Here is a 25012-nt window from a genome sequence, read left to right as displayed (position 1 = left end):
GGGGCCAGCGGGCCTGGCCAGGCCCTGCTCGGGCCAGGCTGGGCCGGGCCACGGCTCCAGGATGACCCCCCCCAGCAGGGCTGTGGGCAGCCAGAGCAGCTCGGAAGGCCCCTCTTCCACTGCGGCCAAGATTTCAGCAAAAGCAGCACTGATGTCCGGCAGAGGTCAGGTGACCAACAGCAATAAGCCACACAGCTGCAAGGCCGAGGTGAGATTAACCCTTTTAGTGCTGTGAAGAGCTGAAAACCTGAGGGAGAAGAAAGAGGAGATGCTTAAAGCTGAAATTCTGTTGTGAAGCTATGATATATCAGAGTATCCTGTTGTAATTTCATGAAGATATGGGGGGTGAAGTGTTCAACTCGTAAGCAAAAGCACCTGCGCTGAGATAGGCAGATGCTGATGCAGCTGTAATTTCATGAGAAATTTGAACAGGGAGAGATGGAAGCGATGAGGACTTTGACTCCACATGGAAAAGGAGAAAACCTCAGTTCCTAGAGATGCTCCCAGAGATAGTCCTAGAGATGAAGATGAGGAAGACCCTTTGCTCCCAGGGAAGGAGAAGGGCCTCTGTTCTTAGAGATGAAATGCTCCCAGAGATGGGTGAAGAGAACTTTTGTTTCTGAACGGCTCAACCTTAAAATTTTACCCCAGTAATTTCAAGAGTGGACCCTCGAAAGCAGTTGTGGGAAAAGCTGCAAGTCAGGGGAAGGGACTCACATGCGAGCAGAGAACCAACCCGGGCGGCTGTCTCGTTGTGATAATGTTTTCATAGCATGGACAAGAGAGACTTCTCTTTCTAAATGGACTGAACAAGGTTATTATGGAAGTGATAAACAGACTGAACACCTCAAGGGTAGTCTTTTTACATTGTCACTGGGAGAAGGGAGAAAGGTGGGGAGGGGGGAGGACAAGTGTTCTGAAGGTGTGGTATGTTTTTTTTTTTCCTTCTTTTAGGTCTGTTAATAAACTTCTTTTTATTCTTTCAAGTTTGGTGCCTGCTTTGCATTTGTCCTAATTCTTATCTCACAGAAGATAAACAATAATGAGTATTTTGGACCAAAGCACTACACTAAATTGGTGTTTCCGCCCGGCTACAAACCAAACCCGCTACAGTTGCATAGCTTTGAAAAGAGCTGAAGGACAAATTTTTGGAAGGAAGGTTTTCAAAAAGGCCGCTGAAAAAAACCAATACCTGCTCACAAAAAATAATCCTGCTGTCACTTACACCTGTACAAATAGAGTGCAGTACACAGACAACAAAAACTCATCTCAGCAAAGATGACTCCTGTTGCACTGATATATTTGGGCTTAAGATTTTTCTTGAAATTTTACTACCATTTAACTAGTTTAAACTAATTGTTTACCTTTTCTGTTAACAAAGTAATTCAAAGGTCTATAAATGTTCAAATATAAGTTAAGGAATTTCCATTTCTGTTTCCACTTGTGTTGGCCAGGAGATTTAATGACCTAGGCACTAAGGTCAAAACCAAATATGGGCGTAATTAACAGTGCAAATATATTCTACATCTGACCCAATACTTTTTTGTGACAAGAAAGAAGAATTTCTGCTAACCCCACTTAGCCTCCTAGGTCAGTCACAGGAACATTCCTCTGAGATACATTAAATAAGGGTTTAAGTTCCCTCTCAGAAAAATCTGGATGAGGGGTCCAAACTCAGATCTCCCCAGTTTAGGTTAATTTCCTGGCTCCTGGACTGTCATTTTGCTCTTTCTTTGTGGTTACTTAGTTATTTATACATAGCAAAAAAGAATAAGCAGGAAAGACTTAGAAATTCACCCCAGATACACCTCAGGAGCAGTTCAGTAACTTCAGAATAAAGGAGGTTTTGATGCAAATTCCTGCTCCACATCAGGCAGAGGATGGAACTACATCTGAATTATGCACTTTTTATGCGGGTGGTCTGTTTGCTACACACGGGGACATCCTCAGCAACATTGCATCTTGAAAGAAAACAATTTGTCCTGAGGTTCTAGGGCTTAGATGTGGCTTAGATATGCCACATCTTAGTCTAAGTCCAGAGCAGACAAATGCTGGTGTAAATATGGGCATGCAGGGAGTTAAAGATCAAGCAAACGTCCGAAGAACAGCTTGAGGATCTACATTCTTACCGTTTAATTGGTAAACTAACTAAAATAGCTTTCAATTAAATACATAATATCCAGTTATCAAATAAAACAAATATATTATTCAAATTTGGAAGTTCATTTTCACCTGGCAAGCACAGTCAATTTGTACATGTGTCAAAACAAAAAAAAAACCCAAAAACCAAAAAAAAAAAAAAAAACAAACCCAAAAAAACCCCCAAAAAACCCAAAAAAAGAAACCCATTCAAAATGATACATGATTAACTGTATGGGCGCTTTAGCAAGAACAAAATTCACCTTTTTCATTCGTACTCCTTGTAGAAGGCATTGCAACAGACTGTCACATGCTTGGAATAACTTAATTTCTTGAGGGAAATAAAATTTTGCATTTCATGTGCCTCCAGAACATAATATTTATATTTGGGTACTTAATATTAACATTGCTTCAGATTGTATGCTCTAAGATCAAAGTAGGCTGTGGATCAATACCTTAAAAATTTAAAAGCTGCTACAGTCACAGATGAATATTTAATTCATGTGCAAAACAGGATGTCTTGCACTGTCTGTTGCATTACAGGTTTGACTGTGTGAGATGCTAAAGGCCTGAATGTCCAATCAGTTTAACATTTCAAGATGGATTCAGAACTTTGCTGTATCAGGCTCAGAGTTTACAACAGTACAACTACACTGTCTTCATAAAGCACTGCTTAATTACAGCACATACACAGCAGCAATTCATCATACCATAAGCTACACTTGATTAAAATCTGTAAGCTGGTTTTAAAACCTTGCTCACTCATTATAATCAACAGTAGGGAAGGATTCCTAAAGGCTTGACCCATTTCCAATGTAATTTGACCCAATTCAGTGTGATGCAGCTTCATTTATATTTTATCTGTTGTTTGGGTTTTATCCATCTAACAGATCAGCTATCGATTTTTATGTAACAACACAATTTATAGAACCATTCCAGATGACAAAGAGAAATAGCTATTGTTCAATTTTGTTTGTCCTTGGTCACTCCATGGGGATTAATTATCCACCATCATCTAGTTAGCTTGTTTTGAAAAATAAAATGAGAATGGCATAACTTTCCTGGCATCTTCTTCTACTACTTGACCATTACATAGAGTTACCTGATGATCTGGCCATGTAATCTAAATATTCCCATAAGTCCTTCTCTACCCTCATAATTATAGACCACAGGCAAAAATCCTATCATTGAGAATGGCTGCTGAATTGTACTATAAGCATGGAAACCTATCATATGTACAAGCCAGGAAGCTTTCTTCTGCTTCAGACCTTTATGAGGCACCCACATCTCATAGTTTGGGAAATCTGTGGCAATTTCTTGAACAGCAATTCACAAATCTCTGATGAGGACAATTCCCTGAAAACTCATACCATCTGAGAAAAGGGAATACACAGGAGAATATTCTAGTCAAAGCACAAAGGAGCTTAGCACTATTCCACGGACTGATTGCTACTGGCCCTCTACAAAGTGTGGAAAATCCACACATGGTGGTGACAGAGGACATTATATGATGCTTATGTTGAATCTGAGATAACAGTATACGTACATCACTATTTTTTTTATACAAAATTTAACCAGTTGTAAAATTCCTAGCATTTTTACCACACGTAAAAACCTGTTTAACCTGGTTTTCAAGATCTAGCTTTTTTAACAGTTCTCTACTCTGGGAAGATATCAACAAACATTAATAAAAAAAGATTGACAAAGGGAAAATTCAGAGAATCCTGAAGATTGTACTTCCTTTTTGTGCATCTTGGGGCAGCCTACCCGTTTCTGTTTTAGTGAAGAAACTATTTGGAATGCTAAGTGGCAAACAATTTGACTGAATTAGAGTAACATTATGAAATATTTCAACTCTGTGTTTCCATCTCCATCCTGAGCAATGTAAAGTAGGGACAGAATTTCACTTTCTTAATGCAAAGTGACTAAAAGCCACTCTATGACCTAATCTCTCACCCAGTTAAAATCAGGTCTGTCAGCACAGACTATTCCAGTTTCCTTATCTGGACCTTGAATGAGTTTGCCTCAGCTGCTTGTAACTTTTTCATTGCTAGAGATTTTCAACGTTAGTAATTTTACTCTTTAGAATGGAGGGAAAAACTGTTGGTGAGCTTTCACCTATGATCCTCTAATTGCTGACTTTTGAGTACTTGGTTTATGACATTCATTCCCTTACTCCTGTCTCCCCACTTTCTGCTTGTTTTTAATAACAGTTGCAATGCCGAGATGAAAGGAAAGCAAACAAGAGGAATATATGTAGTCTTAAATAAAGCATAATATTTCATCCTAAATTTATACAAAATGATGGGGATATGAATGTCACCTGGAATGAATGCCTCAGTCATGAGATCAATTAATTATATTGCAATGAAGAATACTGATGAGCCACTTTTACACCTGTTCTTTTAGTCTATATATTAGTGAGCTGGTGAAAGAGCAAAGAAACAGGTGCCGCTAAGGCCTAGATACCATCTCGTCTCCCCATCCTTTGCATCTGCAGACTGTTACCTGAATTTCAGGAGAAGCACTGCTAAATGTGGGGTTCCAACATGCATAATTTTCATGCATGTCAAGAGCCCACAGTTGGCATCAGCCCAAAGGCATGAGTGCGCCTTGCCCCCATTAGCCATGTCTGGCCATGGCTGTGCTGTTTGAGGCAAGGAGGCTGCTTGTAATGACAGAATCACAGAATCATTTATTTGGAAAAGATCTCCAAGATCACAGAGTCCAACCTTTGACCATCTTGTCAACTTGACCATGGCACTAAGTGCAAGGTCTGGTATTTCTTGAATTCCTCAAATCTGTCACGAACGAGGCAGTACACATTTCTGTAGGATCTGTTGCCCAGCACCAGGAGGTATGCATGCAGATTGTGAAGGCCCAAAGCTACTCTTCCAGTACATCTGTCCATGGCCCTCTGGGATAGGAAGCCTTGCCAGGAATGTTAGTTGGACTACTTTGCGTGGGAGCATCATTAGGCAGCAAAAAGAGCCTTTTCTTCCAAGCACTGTGCCCATGCAAGAGCAGCCAAGGCTTTGCTAAATGTAAGAGCTCCAGGCCAATTACTGCAAATAAATTGAACCTGACAGATCATTTAAGATAAACTTTTATTCCTTTTAGGATCTCATGCTAAGTAAATCTCAACATTAAATTTCACAGGGCAGAGCTGAGGAACTTTGCAATGCTCCTACCTAGACTGTTATTCTCTTATTCAGTGAAAGAGCAAGAAAACATTATCATTATTCTGGCCAGATCTCCTTTATCAATCAAAACAAAGGTCTAAGGAAAGAAAAGCTTGAAAAAATGCTTACATGCTCAAATCTTCAGTTCTGAAACCAAAGGAGATGCATTTAACTGGCTACTACATTTTACAAAAGTTAGATTTTGTCTTTGCTCCATTTGGGATGGGGCATGTCGAGGTTGACTTGGCTGCCAGCTAGCTTCACAGAATCACAGGATATTCTGAGTTGGAAGGCACCCACATGGATCATCTTACGTGAAGGGCCCATGTGGGGACAGAACTCACGTCCTTGCCATGATTAGCACCATGCTCTGACCAACTGAGCTAATCTTTGGGAAAATCCACTTTGGGTAGCATTTTCAAAATGCCTGAGCAACTTAGAAATTGAGACTTACAACTCTGTTGTCTTTACCTCTAACATTTTATCTTTTGCATTCTTTTCTTTTAGTCAGCCTCTTCCATACAAATAGATAGATCATACAGGGGTAAAAAAAAAATAATTTGAACTTTCATTTAAAAAAGATAATTGACACATGTATTTATAAAGGAAACAGAAGCACAAGTCCAACTCAAGCTCAGAGGACGGATGAAATATTTAACTTATTCTATGGTCCATGGCATCAGTAGGGCATTCTACATCCAAAGGACACCTATCTACCTATTCATGGCTTGTGAGCCCACACTCTTTTCCAGAACTAATGCTTCTGTAAACCCTCTTGCACCAGGGTCAGCCCACAGCTGTAGTTATGTGCACCACTGATTTTAGCTAGCACAGTAAATCAGATGAACTAAAGCTACCTGAGTCTTTCAGGGATTAAAATAGCCCTAAAGTGCTGAAAAATGAACCAGTAACACACAGGCAATAATCTAGCATTCGGCTACAGGTTATCACTTAGGTTATCAGCTGAATTTATCAAACCTGGATATGAGCAGTTAAAGAGCTTTTGATGATTTATAGCTTCTGTATACAACTGCAGCCTTAAACCCAACTTAATGTTTTCTGGGTGTGAAAATTCACAAATGATTTTTTTAAAATTCTGTTCTCTTCTCTGAATTCAACAAGCCCTTCGTGCATTTACTGACCTTTGGGATTCACACTTCAGAGACTTTTCAAAGTCTTTTCCTCTGGAGAGGGGAAGCACAGACTATTTACGTGAATAAGTCTCTCATTTTTATCAGGCCGTCTGCCATTTACTAACACAGCACAAATGCAACATTCGCCTGCTGTCACATCAGACTGCCACAGCCATGCTCCAAATGTCACATTAGCAGAGTAAGGTTAAAATCACTTTGTGTAACAACACTTTCTGCACTGACCTTTTGAAGGGCCAGAATGAGATGAAGGCTTAGCTCCCCTTTCTCTGTGCAGGGAGCCTCTCCTTATTTTCTCTCCTAAATGTGAGAAACACATGCTTCATATTCCAGGGGGAGTTGTCAGCTTTTATGAACATGTGACATTCCTGCAATCCACTGAGCTCTCCTTGGCTCCATCCTATAGCCTGTGTGCTACAAGCAGTATTCTAAAAGAGTAAAATTGATTGCTTGAGAATTAGGGTCTCTGTGTGTGTCAGACACCTTATTCTTGAGGAGCACAAGGATCTGCTTCCCCAGATGTACTCAGGTGAAGGCAGTATGTAGGGCTATTTGCCTCACAGGCTTATACATAACCTGACCTTTTAAAATGGCCAGAACAGGGTATGTGTATTACTAATTTGGATCCTATAGCATACTTCTAACAGAAGCAGGGATCCCTCATGACTATATTATAGATGGGAATATGTTTCCTGGGGAAGAGCTATCCAGCCTGCTCAGTGCAAAAGCAGAGTGACTGGAACAGACTGGAATGTACTCTGGGAGATGGAGGAATCACCATCCAGGGAAGTATTCAAGAAATGACTAGACCTGGCACTTAGTGCCAGGTTCACTTTGACAAGGTGGTGATTAGTCAAAGGTTGGACTTGATGAGGCTTTTTGCAAATTAAATGATTCTATGAGTTTAGGGAATACCCTTTTAGTGAGGTATTGCTCTTTTCCTCCTCCTTCAAACTAGTCTTTATTGGTAGATCCAAGATGATTTGCAGTGGCCAAGACACTGACAGGGAGACTATCCCCATGCTTCCCATGTCATGTGGGGCTTCTGAGCCTGCCTAGTGAGTCCAGTCAAGTTCCAAAAGTAAATTGATTATTATACACAAGAGATTAACCAGTAAAGACTGTACAGTCTGTCAAGGTCAACCATGGCCTGGATAGCTCTGAATTGGATATGCAGAAAGCAGCTCAAGGAGGAAAAATGTGTCCATGGCATAAAGGTTAAACGAAGAGAGGAAGAATAAAGGGAGAACACAGTGAGGAATGAAACAGCTTTGTGTCAGTAGCTGGGGATCATATAAAATAGCACTTAGTTTTATGTACAAATGACAGTTCCCTATATCTCTGCCTCACCCTGTTCCGTACACGAACAGTATTAATTCAACACATTTTTCATTCTGGCAGTAGTTTGAACTGAATCACTGCTAAATCATCTGTGGTGGAATCACTTTGCTACAGGTAGATATACTAGATCAATCTAATGAAATAATTTTCTTATGAGGAATTCATCCCTTGTCCTCTATAATCATTTAAGGAAAAAATTATACATGCGCTCCAGTTGAAGGTAACAAATACCAAGACGGATGGAACTTCAAACAGAGATTTTTCTCAAGAGTTCACACTCATGTTCTCCCTTTGGTTTCAATTTTTGAAGTAGCAACTCAAGAGTAAGAAAAGTATGACCCAGTCCTTTCATTCCAGGGGTAGGGGTACATTAACATCCATAGTAAGCTTTTAAAAAATGTTTTGCCTAAGTCCAAAATGTCTGGGGTGTGGCTGTTGTGGGTTTTTTAGACTCCCAGACCCTGTAAAAGAAAAGTCTGAAAAATGTGCTTATTCTAAGTCAAAATATGTGATTACAAAGGGTCTATACTGACTCTTGGAATAGAGAAATGGAAAGCTGCTATTTCCTGAACTGGCATCGCCACTTCATTTCTTTTCAAAAGGAGAGTGAGAAATTTCTGTTGGAGCAAATCAGTAAAATTCAATGAAAATAAACAGAGAGATGTTTATCACAGATCCATTGTGGAGTACTACCAAAGGTCAGACATTTAGACAAAATTCAAAAGATTTCTTCCAAATCTATTAATTACATGTGCTCATTTAAAGAATCAGAATTCTTTAATTTCTGAACCAGGGTCCAGGGATTATATATTGAAATAGATTGTTTTTACAAAAAATAAAATGACAGCTTAGAGAAATAGGTGCCAGTACAATGACAGCATTATGTTCTACAATTTGAAATTAAATAAGCATTTGTAATGGCAGAAAAAAACAAAACTATGATCAGGATGGAAAAAAGGGGACTAGTACATTTGAAAAGCAACTTAACCTTTCTGTTCCATTAATAAGGAGCTAATAGCTCGACTTAAACTGCTTCTGTGCTCTCAAAATTTTAGTACAAATCCCTAAATGAATTCTGCAGCATAAAATTCACAACTGCCTTTGGTTACCTACACAGTGAATAAATCCATATTCACTGTTTCAAAAGAATTATTCCCTTTCCATCTCCCTTATCTATAATAGATCCACCTGTCAGAGATGTTTTCTCATAACACTGTGATGATATTGCCTACCATCCCTGAAGTAGTTCTATAAAGGAAATTTTTGTCAAATATACTTTGTTATAAGATTCCACAGATTCAGAGATCTTTTAGGCTTTGTAAGATTATCTTTGTATCTCTAGCCTACAACTATACAAACCTTTGAATGCTGGCTTGGTGTACTACTCAACAATATTCTGTTTTGTCTGTTCAAATAGTAATGTCAAATAATAAATCTATGTCCTTTCAGTGACCTAGATAAACTTCATTTTCTTCTTTTCTATTCATCAAGAATTAAAGTTATTCTCTTTCACGGTTCTGTATATCTTGGGGAAATATTTGAAGCACAAGTTAGGGATGATGTCATTGCAATAGACTGAATTCTTTATTAATTATGCCAAATTAAATATTTTCCCATAATATATATCAGAATTTCATGGGTTTCTTGTAAGTCTTATGGCTCTTTTTATCCCCATGTAATGTATTACAAATTCTTCCAGAAAAAGTGTCTTTCTGAGATGCCAAGGGGAGAGATTAGCCAGCACACATCTGCAGAGAGCAGCAGGTCAAGGTGGCCCCATAGCCCTCAAGAAAACCTCTGTCTCTCTTCAAAAGACAGGGAGGACTGGGTGGTGACAAGGAGGGACAGCACTGTACATCACCTGAAGTGGAACATCTGAACAAGTTAACTCTTGTAGAAGTAGGATTCTGAATGCCAATTGGAAAAAAAAAAAAAGTTCAGTTTAAATTCCAGTGAAAGTCAAGGAGCTCTGAAGGAAAAATCTAACAATTCTTTCAGGTCCTTCTTAGACACTATTTCTTTAGTTGGGTACTAATTTCTGTTGACTTTTTGGAGCTGAATACTTCAGTCTTTGGTATAAATGAATTCTAGTAAAATTATTTTCCATTGCTTTTCAACTTTTTTTGTTTGCTGTCACATTTGAAAGTTAGTCTTTTTTCTCGGTAATTAAGACACTTCCTAAGACATTTTTGCACAACATAGTGACAGAGACTTATCAGATCCCGTGAAACACTTTGTGCCTTGGAGTATGCTGAATGTACTGAAGTGGAATCCTATGAAAATGACAGCTTCTTCTATAGTGCGTCTGCTTGTCCCAGTAATAATTATTTGCACAGTTCAAACCACCTCTCAAGGGATGAACTGCTGTGTAAAGCACAGTCACACACACACTGAGAAGCAGGTCTCCCCTGCTCCTCAAATGTGCCTGGGGCAAAATAAAGAATGCAACTCTTCCCAGCAACCCTGTCATGCTGACTGCAACTTTGGGTGGCACAGAAGTACCCAGCTAGCCTGAAATTAGTTGGCTTGAATGCTGATAGCTGCAAAGCCGTGGCCTCCCATAGCTGTGCTCCCAATGGAAAGGTTACCTACCAAAGCACTGATTTCGCTCCTGAGCAGATTTCCAGCTTCCAGTCTGCTCCATGTTATTGTTGCTACACTGCTCACAGCCCCGCAGTTGGCCTGTTTAAAGCTAGCTCAGGTAAAACAAACCAAACCAAACCAAACCAAGCTGCCATGACGACCAGCAGCTGCATATCAGTGTCCCCTTCCAGCGAGTCCTCCCTGGCCTTGCAATTTATATCCACACAGTACTGATTGCTCAAAATGAGGTGACTCTACTAACTCCCCACACTTGATCCCACTAATCTTTCTTTGTAAATAGTACCCTAAGATCCCTAACAATTTCTACAACTCTTATCTGTCCCTTCTCCAGTTTGACAGCACAAGTACACAACTTGGGCACCTGAATTTCAGTACTTTTTTTTCATGTTTATTTATAAAAACAAACCAAATGAACACAAACCCCAACTCCTAATAAGTAATGACAACAGATTACAAGAGAAATAACTGGCACAGGAGGAAACATTGCTGCTGGTAGGTATGGAACAGAACAGAAATTGAACAGGAATGTGTCAAAAAAACCTGACAATAAAAGGGGAAAACAGCTGTAAACATATATTAAATACAAACTCCTGCATAGTTTCATCTGACAGAGGACTTTATAAAGGTACATGAGATACTGATATTATATATTATATATTATATATTATAGGTGATGTTCAGTGCTAGTGAACATAACACACAAGAGAAAATGAATATCAGTATACAAATGCAGCTGTTGGTACTAAGTAATTAAGAGCATCAAGGATGAGGCCTTGGACTTACTGTGGCTGGTTCTTTGAAAACATCAGTGCTGTGCTCTGCCCTTTGGCACTGGTGGCCAAAGAGGCAAAAAGAGGATGAATGTGGCAAGACAGAATATTGTGAAAGCAGTTAAAATAATGCAGAAAGGTCATTCAGAAATGTGAGGTATGGAGGTGGATGTTTCAGTGTTGTGTGCAGCTGTCATTAAGCTCTCACAAAAGGAATAAGAATATCAGGAAAGGTAGAGGCTTATTAGAATTATAGAGCAGCTTTTGATGAAAAAGCTAAATGGATAAAAAAGACTTGCATTTCTAAAAAGACTCATTGATAAGAGAGATCTGTAAAACATGAACAGTATGTAAAAAGTAAGACATAGTTATTCCTTGCTTATCACATTACAAGAAGCGGGGTATGCCCCGTGAAATTTTAAGACAGTTGATTTAAAACAAACAGATGGAAGGGCTTTCATCATTACATCCATAATTATTTTGTGGAACTCATTGCCAGTGGATGTGTTGAAAGCCAAAACTATAAATGGATTCATGAAAGACATGACAAATTGATAGACAATAAATTCACATGCAATAATTAAACCTTATGGTCCAAAGACACCCTCCAGCTCAAAAAGTCATGAAAACACTTGCCTTTTGGATTTCAGAATGTAAACCGTGCACCTGTTCTGATACAGATACCCATAACAAAGACTCATCATATACTTGGGAGATCCCCGCTTCAATTCACTTTTTTCTCCTCAGCCTGAGGAGAACTGTAGTTTTCACCCATTTGCATTTATACTTATATATGGATAATGATTTTCACTATTTGTCCTGCTAAATCCTTGTACGACATAGAAAAAGAAATCCAGACTGGTAGACCAGAAGAAAAAGGGTGAGTGGCCCTGACACCTATTAGCAGTTTGATACTCACTTGGCTGAGGGATCCAAAGATTTATATTCAAATAAATTGAATTCAAAGGAAAAAAGAAAACAACAGAACACAGAACCAATGCTGGAAGAGCAATTAAATTTTATGTTTTCTCCCTATGAACAACCTAACCACCAGTGTAGGGTGACATCACAGCATCCATCTATCTATCTACCTATCTCTGAGTTTTTGGAGTTCTTACTAAATATTTCCTATTAATTGGATTATATTCCTTCAACATTATCACAGAAAAAACATCCAGAGACTGGTTCTTTGGGACATATGCTGGATGGATGTTAAATATTAAAAGAAATATTCAAAAGCAATTAGTCACATTATTTACATGAACCTTTATGGAAACAAGAACCAACAGTAGGTAACAGTACGATGGACTGTATTTAGAGTAATAGAAGGAAACTTTTCCAGGGTTGGATTGATGTCCCTGGAGAACAAGCTATTGTATCTGTGGATGATTCTGCAGAATTTCTTATGCCTCCTTCACTGAAAAAGTTGAGGACAGCAAAAAAGTCAGAATAAAGTAGATGAACTGAAGATCCAGGAAAGCAATCCTGGGTTCTTGTGTACCTTCCTCTTGACTGTAGAGTAGACATTTTTTTTGTCTACTTCTTTTGATTAAACTCAGAGAAGAATATCTGGGGCTTTTCCTGCAGAAATTCAGTAAGGCTTTTTCTAAGAAGACCAAAGGTGTTACACTTGACAAGTCATGCTCTCCCTCTTGCTTGGTGTACAGATCAGCTTTCAACACCAACAAATGTCATATCACATTATGTGGCTAAATGAGTTGAAACCCTTAAATTCTTCCCAGAAAGATATGGCAGGTGACCACCCATTTTCTTAAAGTTTTTTCCAATATGCGGACTTTTTTCCTATCTACACAAAGCATGACTTACGCACATTTCAATTGTATTTGTTTACGATTCTTCTTTGATTTTCCTTTTCAACCTATTCCAACACAGATGCCTCTTAGGTTTTCTCTGACACCTGACAGAAATAGCCATCTGACTGAAAGCAAGGTGCCTTCTAGGCTCCAGTCAGATTAATCAGAAAGGATCTGCCAAAGTGAAACAGTTTGAAGGACAGGTATAGAGCCTATCCTTGAAGCCTCCCGTATCACGGCAATCTACAATCTCAGCTTTGTTACTGCCCTCCTTGCTCCCTGCTATGCCCACAAAAGTTGTCAGGACTCTTTTTCAGCTCTCACTAGATAAAGGATTTTGACCATCTATTTCAATTACATGTCTGACTATGAGAAGAGTTCCTTAATTGCACTTGTGGAAAAACAGCCATTCATTCAGAAGGATGCCAACTTCAAACATCAATTGGATATCTCAGCCAGACTAACAGTCTGCTCTTTATTTACCAGTAAGGTAGGGAACGAAAATGCTATTGCATGTGCTCTGTATTCTCTGTTGCATACTAAATCATTCCTGGGAGGTATTCGTGATCTATAAAGCAGCAAGTAGTTTGGTCACAGCTATCTCTGGCACCATCTGTTTGACCACTTGCAAAAGTAACAGACTGCACAGAAGCTGAAAAAGAGGCATGACTAGCATGAGTTTGGGAAAAACTGTATCTAGATCCAAAATTAAACCAGCTATTTAGAATTTCATCACAACGTGTCAGGCGTACTGCAGTTGCTCTTTGAACCCTCACAGGCTGGTTTTCCCTTGTCTCTGGCAGATGTGGCTGTCTGTTTTTCCATAGCCAAAATGTTTGCAGATAGTTTCATTAAAACAAAAGTTTCCAGCAAAGAACAGAAAATTTAGCTCCTGAGACTGCCCAGATGATTTTTCTACCCAAGCAAATGAGGAACAGAGATTTTGTCCGTATTCTGATAAATGATTACCTATTTATCTGCTTTATTTTTCTGCAGTGAATTATTTCAACTGTGAACAACTGCGACAATTTTCATTTAAACTATTAAAGAAACTATAAAGCTGTGTAGATGAAAAAATTACTCTTGAGGTATTCCAAAATACTATGTTTGGATAATAAGCTACTAATACATTTAATAGAAGCTATATTCATAATTACAACTAATCTTACAAAAGCATTTACAAGACATCTTTGATGTGGTCTTTTTTCCTTGAAATCATCGTGATTTGTATTATATTCTAAAAAAACCCCACTTTAACCAATGAGTTGTATGTCTCATGGTCGATAGCTCCTAACAGCTATAACTACAAAGGAAAAACCCATTTACCATTTTAAGCACTGGACTTAATTAACTTCTTTACATTATTAGGAACTTTCCCAATAGTCTAACAATTATTAAAAGTTAATGAGAATGTTTCAGAAAGCTTCCTAACCAATAAAGGATTCTTTTGAACAGATTAATAATGTCTACGATTATACCACAAGTATTGAATATAAAAGCTTTGAACAAAAACAATACCAATAAAAGAACAGAAAAATCCTTGATAATATTTAGAATAAAATTTGTAGTTAAAACCCCCCCCAAACTTTTATCTATGTTGTTATACTTTCCTTATTTCAATTTCTCATACATTTTTGCACATTCTCCTTATTTCCAAAATGACTGAGAAATTAACAAAACTTGAGACAAGCCTTAAGATGCGTTGACAGGCTATTGCTTGCATGAGGAGAAATCCAACCCTCCTCTGGCATTTCTCCATAGGATGCCTGAGTTATTTTTTTTTCTGTAGGTTAATTGGAAACCTTTGTTTGATGATCAAAATACTCGGTATGTGTCTGAATCACTTCTGAAATAGTAATTTTGCAATTTCAAGGAATTTTAAAAGGGGTGGCTGTCTCCTGTGTTTTTACTGATCAAACAATATTTCAGCTGATGGTAAAACCATTCATGTTAAGTAGTATCTGATATGAAACTGAAAATGTTATAAAGAACCTCAGTCTGAATGGCTGGAAATAAAAATCAGTATAAAATCAGCTATACTGGACTTCTACTGCTCCTCTGGATTAGTTCAGAAGATATATATTGCACCTCCCCATGGTCCCCAATCACATCCTTAATGTGCAGATGGAACATGCCAAACTTCCTCCTCACTCTGGGAGGGTATTTGTAGCTGCCTTAGGCAAAATGCATTAGAGCTCTTCCAGACTTCTGAGGAATAAACACCTCTTGTAAAAATTTTCTCATGATTCTTTCATGTGGCTGTAAACACTGCTACTGTGAAAAAAGAAGGTGGGGGGAAGGAAGAAGAGGAAGCAATCAATATTTATCATTAGTGTTGAGCAAGAATTCCTAAATTACATTACCGTGAGATGATGTCTGCAAAGTTTTAGTGGGTCAAAATGCTTCCGGGAACATGAATTAATAGCATCACTTACAGTTGTGAAGGCAAGAGCAATTCTGAAGATTGCTTCAGTAATTTAGAATGAGTAACAACAGATCCCCTCAAGTGCATTGCTTTTCATTAATAATAATGTCCATACAGCAGACAATTTCTGTTCAAAGAATGAGCCTTTGTAACTTGGTCAGCAAGATTATGTTTAAAGTGATCTCCTGAAAACAAAGGGAGAGCAAGCTCTCTCTCATGCATTGTATGAAAAGAATTTGCCAGCTTACTACTACCCTCACGAGACCATCCAAATGCAATCATCTCCTGTTTTATCTCAGCCTCAGCCTAGGAAAAAAACCGCATAAATTGCATTCTATAAACTGCAGAAACAACACGAATCATCATTTCTGCCGAAACCTGTCCCAGCAAGTGCCTCATCCTGGCTGCAAATGGCCCCTGACAAATCTCTATGGCATCATTTGTGGTCTCTGCTGCTGAGACCATTCCCTGCAGGAGCAGCTCAGGCTGAGAGGATGCAGCAGGCTTGGTGAGTTGCGCTGTGGAGCGTGTTGCCTCCAAGGGATGGGGTCAGCAGTTTGTGTCCTCTGCACGCTGAGGGACTGACTCCTGAAGCAAGTTTTAGCAAGCAGTTGCAGAATGTCAAAAGTGAGTTTTCAGAGAGCGCTAAAACTAACTTGAAAGAGTTGAACAACAAAAATCCTCTCTGAATTCCTTTTCACACCCAGTTTTAAGGAACAACTGTATTAAGAAGTGGATGTTTAGCTGACCAGTAGGGTTTTTTAAACAGCTGTTGGTTGCTATAGATCCGCAGTTTCTATAAATATGTGGATTGTTGTCAAGAAAAATTCTCAGAAATACTTCACAGCACTCAAGGTTCAGAACACAGTATTTTAAACAGGTAACAAAAACTTATTAAGTTCCTTTCTGCATCTTCCAAGCAGTTCCTTTTCAAAATAATTGTACTTACTTAGAACATCCTGAAACAAATGTAACTGACACAAAAGTTTGAAACTGCATACATAATATAATGAAAATTGCTTACAACCTACCTTGGAATTGAGTAAATTTGATGGTTCCCATCCTCTCTCCATTTCTGAAAACAACTTCACCCTAAATAAAACAAATAAACACTTTAAAATTTTTATATAAATCCCTCATAATATAGTTTTTCATTACATTTTAATTTTCCATTACCTATTAAAATTACCAAAGCAGTGTTTAAACTCTGAAGATAGTAGATTCAACCAGATTCAAAATAACTCAAGAACACCTCCTTATAGCCTTCTTCCACAGATTTCAAATGGCCTTAGAAAGGTGACCAGTGTTACCATCCACTTTTCATGGAAGGAAATGGAAATACAATAAAGCCAGTAACATACTGAATTTCAGATGATCAGAGATATGCAAACAATTGATTTTCACTGTTTGTTTTTATCAAGGATACGTAAAAATTTTCGAAGATCACACAAGAAAAAAGTTTTTCATTTCATTCATCCATCATACAGTTCTCCAAATGGCTCTATAAGCTATTTATCTTATCTTATATACTTATCCTACTAGATTATAGATACCAGTAGCTCCTGTGGCTTGGTTCTGTACTATACCAATATATGTGTTCTAGTATTCGTTTTAATTGTAATGTCTTTAAATCAGTACTACCATTTGTGGTGCTACACACTGTTACTTGTCAATATAATGGCCATGTAATGCTGAAACCTCCTCACATATCCCTAGAAAATTACTCCCATCTTTCTTCCCATCTTTCTGGATTAAATTAAGAAAAGGTCTTGTTAAATTTCCTCCTTACTTCAGCTATTTCATAATTGAGCATGAAAGAAGAGGGTTTCACTCATTTATGATAAGTATTTTTAATATTTTGAACCTGTAGAGGAGAGCTGAATGCTGTCAAGATAGATTGCTGTTCTACTTCATCCCTGGTTTGGCTTATTAACAGCATCTCCATAAATATTTGTTTTGCAGACATCAGAGTAAAGAAACCAAATGGTAAACCTGTGAGGCTACAATACATTTCTCTGTGCAAGCCTGCCACTTTTAGGATGACCCTTTATGGTCACTGAAGGGATGCACTGAAGGCCTCTGAAATACTGAAATCAGGTCCCTGCAGGAACAGTACAACGGTTTTGTAGAACAGCACACTCACCCCGCAGTTTCCTGCAAGCCACAAAACACCATTTCTCTTTAATAAATAGAAGAAGCCTTAAACAAGTATAAGCCACACTGTGCTAAGCTTGAAGAGCCAAAAGCCCCAATCTCCTGGCTATTTTATGAAAAATAAGAGAATTACATTTGAAGTAAAAGAAGTGATATAAATAGATAATAAAATGTTGAATTTAATTTTAAAAACTATAGCAATGCTAGTAAGAAATAAGCCAATCAGTGTTTCAGAAACCTGCCCTTAGGAATTGTGTGTTGATTTATGGTATGAGAAATGAGCTATAATCTGTTGATATTCCAGGGCTCACGTTGAGCCATTTCTTTGCTATTGAGATAACATATCATAAGATTTAGCTAGAGAGTTGTCTTCTTTACACTTGAGATTCATAAATTACTAAAAGTGTTTTTTCTTTATTTAAAGTAGTGGACATTTGAATAATAGATATTATTCAAATTAAGATGCAATGTTACAAAAGCCAATCTTAGCACTATTTCATCCTTTCTTTTTACCTCACCACACACTGCAGCACATGGGTCAGTACAAACTGCAGTTCATGGTGGGAGGCACCGTAAAACCCAGGACTTATGAAATCCATGTGAATATAGCAACACACAAAATCCTCTTATGCCTTCCATTGTGTCTTGGTGACATTACATAGGCATATTTAGATACTTATTAGCAAAAGGATCAGTGATTGTATAGAATTAAAGAAAATAATGGAACTAATGTTAATATTAACTTCTTCAGAACATGATCATCAAATTAAAAAATATTTCTTGATCAAGTCAGTGTTTTATTTCAAGAGATGTAAAATCCTGAACAAGCATTTAAATCAACTGCACAATTAAATAACTTCCACTTACAATAAACTCCACCTTCTACTATGTATCAAATAGTTAATAAGCAAAGCTTTCCTCTTCCATTACACACAGGTCATCCAGATGGAGACCAACAGAAACCACACTGGTGTCTTGGTGCCTATTTTATTTTCTTCAATCTACCATCTAAACTTTTTTTCTTTCTTTAATAGTTGTGAAAGTGAATGCCAGAGTAAATACCAATCTGCCCAGCTGATCTGTCCAGCTTTGTGGACAGGCATCTTCACAATAGCAATGACCCTTGAAAAGTTGATGGGAAGGAAACAGAAAGTTTGTGGCTTGGATTCCAACAGACAGTGATGCAAACAGAGGGTGGAAGAGGAGCTGCATGAGCTCAGTCTGGCACAGTCTGACACCCCTGGATTTTGCTGCTGGTGTGTACAGCCACCGCAGCACACGGCATTTCAGCTTTTTTGGCCCAAATACATCCCTGCATTTGGGATTCATTGCAGCTGCATAATTCATCATGCAGCCTTACACAGGTGTAATTTATTCAGTTTTCCTGAATGTACAACTACCCTTAAGTATAAACAATACTAATCTCACATTGCAAGATAGGCGGTGCGGACAACAGAAATATAGAAGCTTATGTTGTAGGTTTCTTAGATTTTTTTGTTTATTTGTGTTTGTTTGTTTTTGTTTGTTTGCTTTTGGATACATCTCTGACCTGCTTCCCTTGTAATTCTTTGGCCTTTTTTTGCTTGTTTTTCTCAAAAAGCTACAGTGCTTGAATGTCCTTTAAAAATGATGAAAACCAAACCAAACATTTCAACCGCGTCAATCTCACAATTGCTACATAGAAGGATATCATCTCCCTATTTCTTCTGAGTACCATCATCTTTTTTGTGCTCTGTTTTACAAACCTAATATTGATTTATGTACTTCATTATACAGAATAATTGTTTCATCCCCTTAATAAAAAGACAGTCTCTACCCTCCTTGTGTGTGGAGTCTTCCCCTCTTATTTTAAGTCATTAGTCCTTTATTTGTGGTCAGAATAAGAAGTCCACATGATCCGTTCACACTTACAAATGATTAGCCACCATTAGATTTATTTCAGACACGTGGGACTTCCCCTGTCTTCACAGCAGTCATTTGTCTCTATTTGGAAGGAGCTGTTTGTTATGCTTTTATTTTTTTTCCTGGTGGTTAAAAAGTAGGTATCTTTGCTATATTATGAACATGTCATTAAGCTCTTTCTGAGCTACAAAGCACTAGAATTTATTAGAATTTTCTTTGCATTATCTTTGACAGTATTGTTATTTGGCTCTGGACATAGGGCCATGCCAAACTTACAATTCTTTCATTCTTCATACACTGAAGTCCACAGTCAGGACAATTTTTTATTCATATCTTTAGTTTTCTTCATCTTCTTCAATCAAATTAGAGTTCAGAAGTTTCTTAACTGCTCTCAGTCAGGGCTAGGTCTACACTTTGACCACCATTTAATTTACTGTGTATTTTCTCCTGCAAAGTATCTCAAATTCAGTAAACAGAGAAATAAATGCATAGCATTTACTTTATGATTTTCAGTACTATCCCTGCAAAAAATGTCAGCTTTAGACCATGTTTACTTCCTCCTTCAGCAGTCTTCCACCACATGGCACCAAACAACTCTTTATTCAACTGTTTATCATATACTCAGCCTACATTTGGTATCTTATTGCTCGTTTAAAAGGTCATAATTATATATTCAAGCTAAATTGATAACACAAATACCCCTTCATCAGAGGAAAGACCATGAGTATGTTGACAGAAACACTACAGATGGATGCAAGGTAGTTAAATACCACAGGACTCCAGTGCCCTGAGTGTTTTCCAGCGGGCCAACACATTTCAGGACACTGCTTCAGTTCCACGTCACTGTCCAGGAATCTGGGCTGCTCTGCCCTATAGACAAGTCATCTCCTCATATAACAGTGTTTAAACCCTGTGGCTTTCCATGAAGCACCTGAGCCTACACAGTCAAACCTGCTCCAAAAATGACCATTGGTATTTTCCCAAAAATAAATTAACTCAGTCAGTTTTGGGATACTTGAGTGAGATATTTGATACCAAGCAAACAATCTAAATAGATGCTTGCAGAAATAACTGAAAATCAGTAGGATAACTATGACAACTGAAATAGTATTTTATATAATTTTACATATTATTTATATATTTGTATAATATATAAAACTAAACCTGTCTCTTTAAGTTCTGTGACATATGGTGAAATCAAGGCGTACTTCTGAACTTGTAGTTTCCTTATTGGACTACCTCCAGTAAAAGTAGAAGGCAGGGAAGGCAAGCATCCCAGGACAGGAAACCTAAGAGCTCGCTAACACCCAGAGGGCGCTGTATCGGCCTCTCGCACTGCTCCTAGCTGTACAGCCCTACACCTACCTGCTGGTAGCTCAGCATTCATCAGACCCCTGTGTGAGCTGTAGTGGCCTATTAAACCAGCAAAATGCATTCAGTGGGGATTTTTTTAAACTTTATTTTTTATTGTTTAGGCAAGTGGGGGATATGTTTTTTTCTGAATTGTTGAACCAGAGCCAGCACAAAGGAGCCCTAGAAGGATGAAGTGCTAGCAGAAGGAGGTAGAAGGAAGGGAGCAAGACACTTTCTGTTTGCCCCAGATCCTCTCAGAAGACTTTCTATGTTATCATGCAATCCACACAGCCTGCTACTCACGTGTTGCACTCAATTTACTCATTCAGGACTCCTTAACTACTGACACTCTTTCCCTGACACGTACAAAGTAGCAAGTTGGCATTCTGTGGCTCTTGGCTCTGCAACATGTGCGCAGTGAAGAGCTACACACCGGAATTCAGAGCCTCTTCCACCTTTCACAGTTCCGAGACAGCAGTGTTTATAGAGAAAGGAAATATCATTTATTCTACCTACCAGGCTTTTAGCTCTGCAAGGATAACCTCACTTCTGAAACAAAACAGCAAGCTTCCAGCTGAGGGCAGCTCGTGCACAACTCTTCTGGTTTCAACCTAGTTACATCACTCATTCAGCTGCAGACAAAGAGCTAAGCACAGGAGATGTAAGCAGAGTGCAAGAGAGGATACCAGGGAGACAGCAGTGAAGGTGGAACCCCCTGTGGGATAAAGAGGTAACCATCATCTTTGGACAAATGAGAGGAGAGCAGAAGGCAGAGGGTGACTGAAATTAAAATGCTCCATCAAATCAACAATGCTCCTCAGTCCATGACTTTATACCTTTAGACTGCTGTGGATAAAATGTTTCTAGAACATTTGATCAAAGCAGGCTCAGTGACTGCTGCTTTTCAAGCCCTGAGATTACTTTCATAAAAGGTGTTTCTTTCAAAATTTTCAAGATTAAAGATGAAAATCTGAAATAGTTTACAATCCATTGGGATGTCTTTTCCCTGCCTGTTTTCTCTCTTATGACATTTTCTAAAAGCTTTGGGTAACTGAACACTGGTGTCTGGAGAGAAGCAGAGCAGCTCAAAGAGCAGGGTGAAGAACAGCTAAAAACCTGGCCTTGGCTAACATTTTCTAAGTGAAGCAATACCACCATTCTCATCTAAACAGAAACTTGTGTTCTAGCTATGACAGAGCAGGCATAAAATAGCAGGAAAAAAATGAACAGGCTTACTTTCACACATTAAGTATCCATCTACACCATAGCAAACATGCTATGTATGCTTAAAAAACATACCTACAAACAAGTTAGTTTCCCAAACACAAAAACATCGGTTTTGGAGGAAACCAGTGTGGAAGAAGGAAGCTAAATTGTTGGAAGAAAATTGTCAAGGAAAAAAAATTCTGGTAATCATGACAGTGACAGAAAAGAAAAATAAAGAATTGGCATTCATCAAATCCCTTAATATTGGAACTAGGAGGCACTCATCTATTAGGACAGAAAAATCAGTGATGCTTTTCACATTATTCCTTTGCACAGGAGGTAATGACCTTCTGAAATTTGCATTGAGCGAGGATTACTTGTGTATTTATTTCATTTAGAAACAGAGGACTGGGACGTGACTCAGTCTACTGATCTCATGGGGAACTTCATATATTCTTGTGTAGCTTCTGTGAACTCTTGCTAGTCAGACAAGTAAATGGAAAACTATATCTCAGAGATCAGGAAATAGTAATGATTTTTTAAATAGGTTACAGAAGCTGCTCTCATATGAATGAAGTATGGGATAAGCAGATGTACAGGTTCACATCAAAGGCAATTTGGAAATAAAGAACACAGCAGAGAATTTTTTTCCCCTCCCTCATGACAAAAACTGTTCTGGGCAAAAATATCCAGCAATTTTAATAAAAAAGATGGGCTTTTTGTCTCACATTTGCCAAGATCTTTGTTAGCATCAGCTAATTCAAGTAGTCCGTGGCATAGCCCATTGTGTTCTGCTTTGGCAATCGTCTACCTTAAATGCGTACAGAATAAGTAATAGAGTTTCTCAAAATTAAAAAAAAAAATCCCTGGTATGTAAAATAATTCCTTGAGACTATCTTGAACTAAAATCATTTCCCAAAACCAAGTTTCCTAAAAAAAGAAAAAGCTACTATGCCTCCCCTAAAATCATGACAGCAAGGAGTTATATTCCACAGCTGGGCTGGAAGAAATGGAAAGTGAAGGCCAACACCTACAGTCTCAAATTGAGTATAACATCTTTATGTACCTATCATTCACATACATCTTGAATCTAGGATTTTGCGGAAATACAAAGTACGGTAAGCCTTACCACCATGGTTTCATCATACTGTCACTACACTCCCTTCTAAACAAAGAGTTCCAGTCTATTCAGCATCTTCTTCCAAGGAGAGAGGATTTTTTTTATTTTGCCTATCTCCCTTCTCTAAGCTCCTGTTACAATTTTATTTATTTCCTGACAAAGGCATAACTGAAGCACAGATGCTCTTGCTGTGTAGAAGGGTGCCTCTATTTCTAACTAATATTTTGCTAGCTGATCTTTACCATATTTCAGGCAGAACTTCAACTCTTTTTTTCTTTTTTTTTCTTTTTTTCAGGGAAGTGAAAGAATCAGATGGGGAACAGATAGAATTTCTTTAGTTAAAATTTCTTCCCACCATCTCATCAGCATCCTCTATCATCAGCTGTCATTGCATAAAAGTGTGCTGTTGGCAGCGCAATGACATAAGCCCAGACTAAGCTTCTCCATTAGATTAGCATTTAGATGCAGCTAAACAATTTTACACAGCTATGCTGAAATGAGACAGCACAATCATAGCATTTCTTTCAGCAAAGCAAGCAAATGCATCATTTACGAACATCTGAGCCCTCCGTTTACACACAGAAGCAAGACTAAGGGAATAATGTCCCTGACAAGGTACCAGCAATTCATAAGCAGGTAAAAGCAGGGAGAAAAGGATGCTAGCCAGGAAATCATACATCAAAGGGTATCAGACTTGCTGGCCATTGCAGGTGAAGAAAGATGAAACCTTTATGCTTTGTTACTCAGCAATGTGCTTTTACACATTCATCACATTCATCTGGCCAGCACAAGGCAAAGTAGTTAGATGCTATTCTGTTTTTTATGGCCATATCATTTTTATACAGTGATACGGTTTTTTTGTGAGTCATCTCTTTCAGTGATCAGGTAAGCTCTGTGTTGGACATCATTAGTGGTCTTAGGTTTAAAAGCGTGGCAGCAAAGAAATTGAAATGAAACATACATACTTGAGAGCTATTTTGCAGGCTTTTTTCTGAGTACTTCAGAAACAAAATGACAGGCACTGGAACAGTGTGCAACAAATGCTTTCAAGTCTGGTGATATATAATATATAACAGCACTGACTGTTGGTATTTAGCCAATTTCCTGATCTATGGTTGGCCTCTGAAGCACGAGCAATGTAATTCCTTTTCTCTTGACTCAGTCTCTTCCAGGAGTGTGTGAAAACATTGGTGTAAACAACCTGTCTTTTAAGGTGGCAAGAGAAAAGGAAACAGTCTGAAGCACAGGGACTAGGAACTCAAGACCTTTCCAGTGTGCATAAAAAAGTAAATACAAACAGCTGAGGTGATGCTCAGAATTGTTGTTATGAGGTTGAGTCCCTGATGATTTCAGTTTCTAGCTTTGTGTGTCTGTAGAAACAGCGTAACAGCACATTGTCTTCCACCACCATGGTTTCTTTTCCCCACTGTTTTTGTAAGAATGAATCAGAAGACATGGCAAAAAGCCTTTTAAGGACACCACATTAAGCAGCAGTTCCATCTCTTCAACAGCAATTTTATATGATGTTCTGAAGTAATTTCTTCCATTTTCTTTAAACTACATTAATCTCAGCAGAGAGCAGAACCGCACAAGCTGTATTTCATTTGTTCTGATGATGACCCAAATGACTGCAGGAGCCACTGCCTCTTCTCTGTGCGCTTCCTGCCCAGGCTCTGTCACATTGGCTGGACTCATGAGATTACTTTGTTTACTCTCTTCTTTCTAATGAGCAGGCAGCCTCTGTTATTAGCAAGGTCTTCATATCCAAAGTAGAACACACTGGCATTACCCATGTGCAAGTGCTGAGCACAGCATCTTCAGACTATTATCTTTCTAAGGGAGCAACTTTAA

At 38.3% G+C, this 25012-nt stretch overlaps 1 protein-coding gene across 2 annotated transcripts in view; it reads right to left on the bottom strand.

Moving 5' to 3' along the window:
- GABBR2 (gamma-aminobutyric acid type B receptor subunit 2) overlaps positions 1-25012 on the bottom strand; it is a 473703-nt gene that overhangs the window by 187853 nt on the left and 260838 nt on the right. For both annotated transcript variants that reach the window (XM_032119790.1, XM_032119799.1), the window contains exon 8: positions 16458-16518. In XM_032119790.1, the coding sequence (XP_031975681.1) occupies positions 16458-16518 (61 nt within the window). The remainder of the gene's footprint in view (positions 1-16457; positions 16519-25012) is intronic.

This window comes from Corvus moneduloides, chromosome 1 (genome assembly GCF_009650955.1).
Source record: "Corvus moneduloides isolate bCorMon1 chromosome 1, bCorMon1.pri, whole genome shotgun sequence".
NCBI classification, from domain to species: domain Eukaryota; kingdom Metazoa; phylum Chordata; class Aves; order Passeriformes; family Corvidae; genus Corvus; species Corvus moneduloides.
Note: the sequence above shows the minus strand (reverse complement) of the source record. Positions and strands in the feature narration are given on the sequence as shown.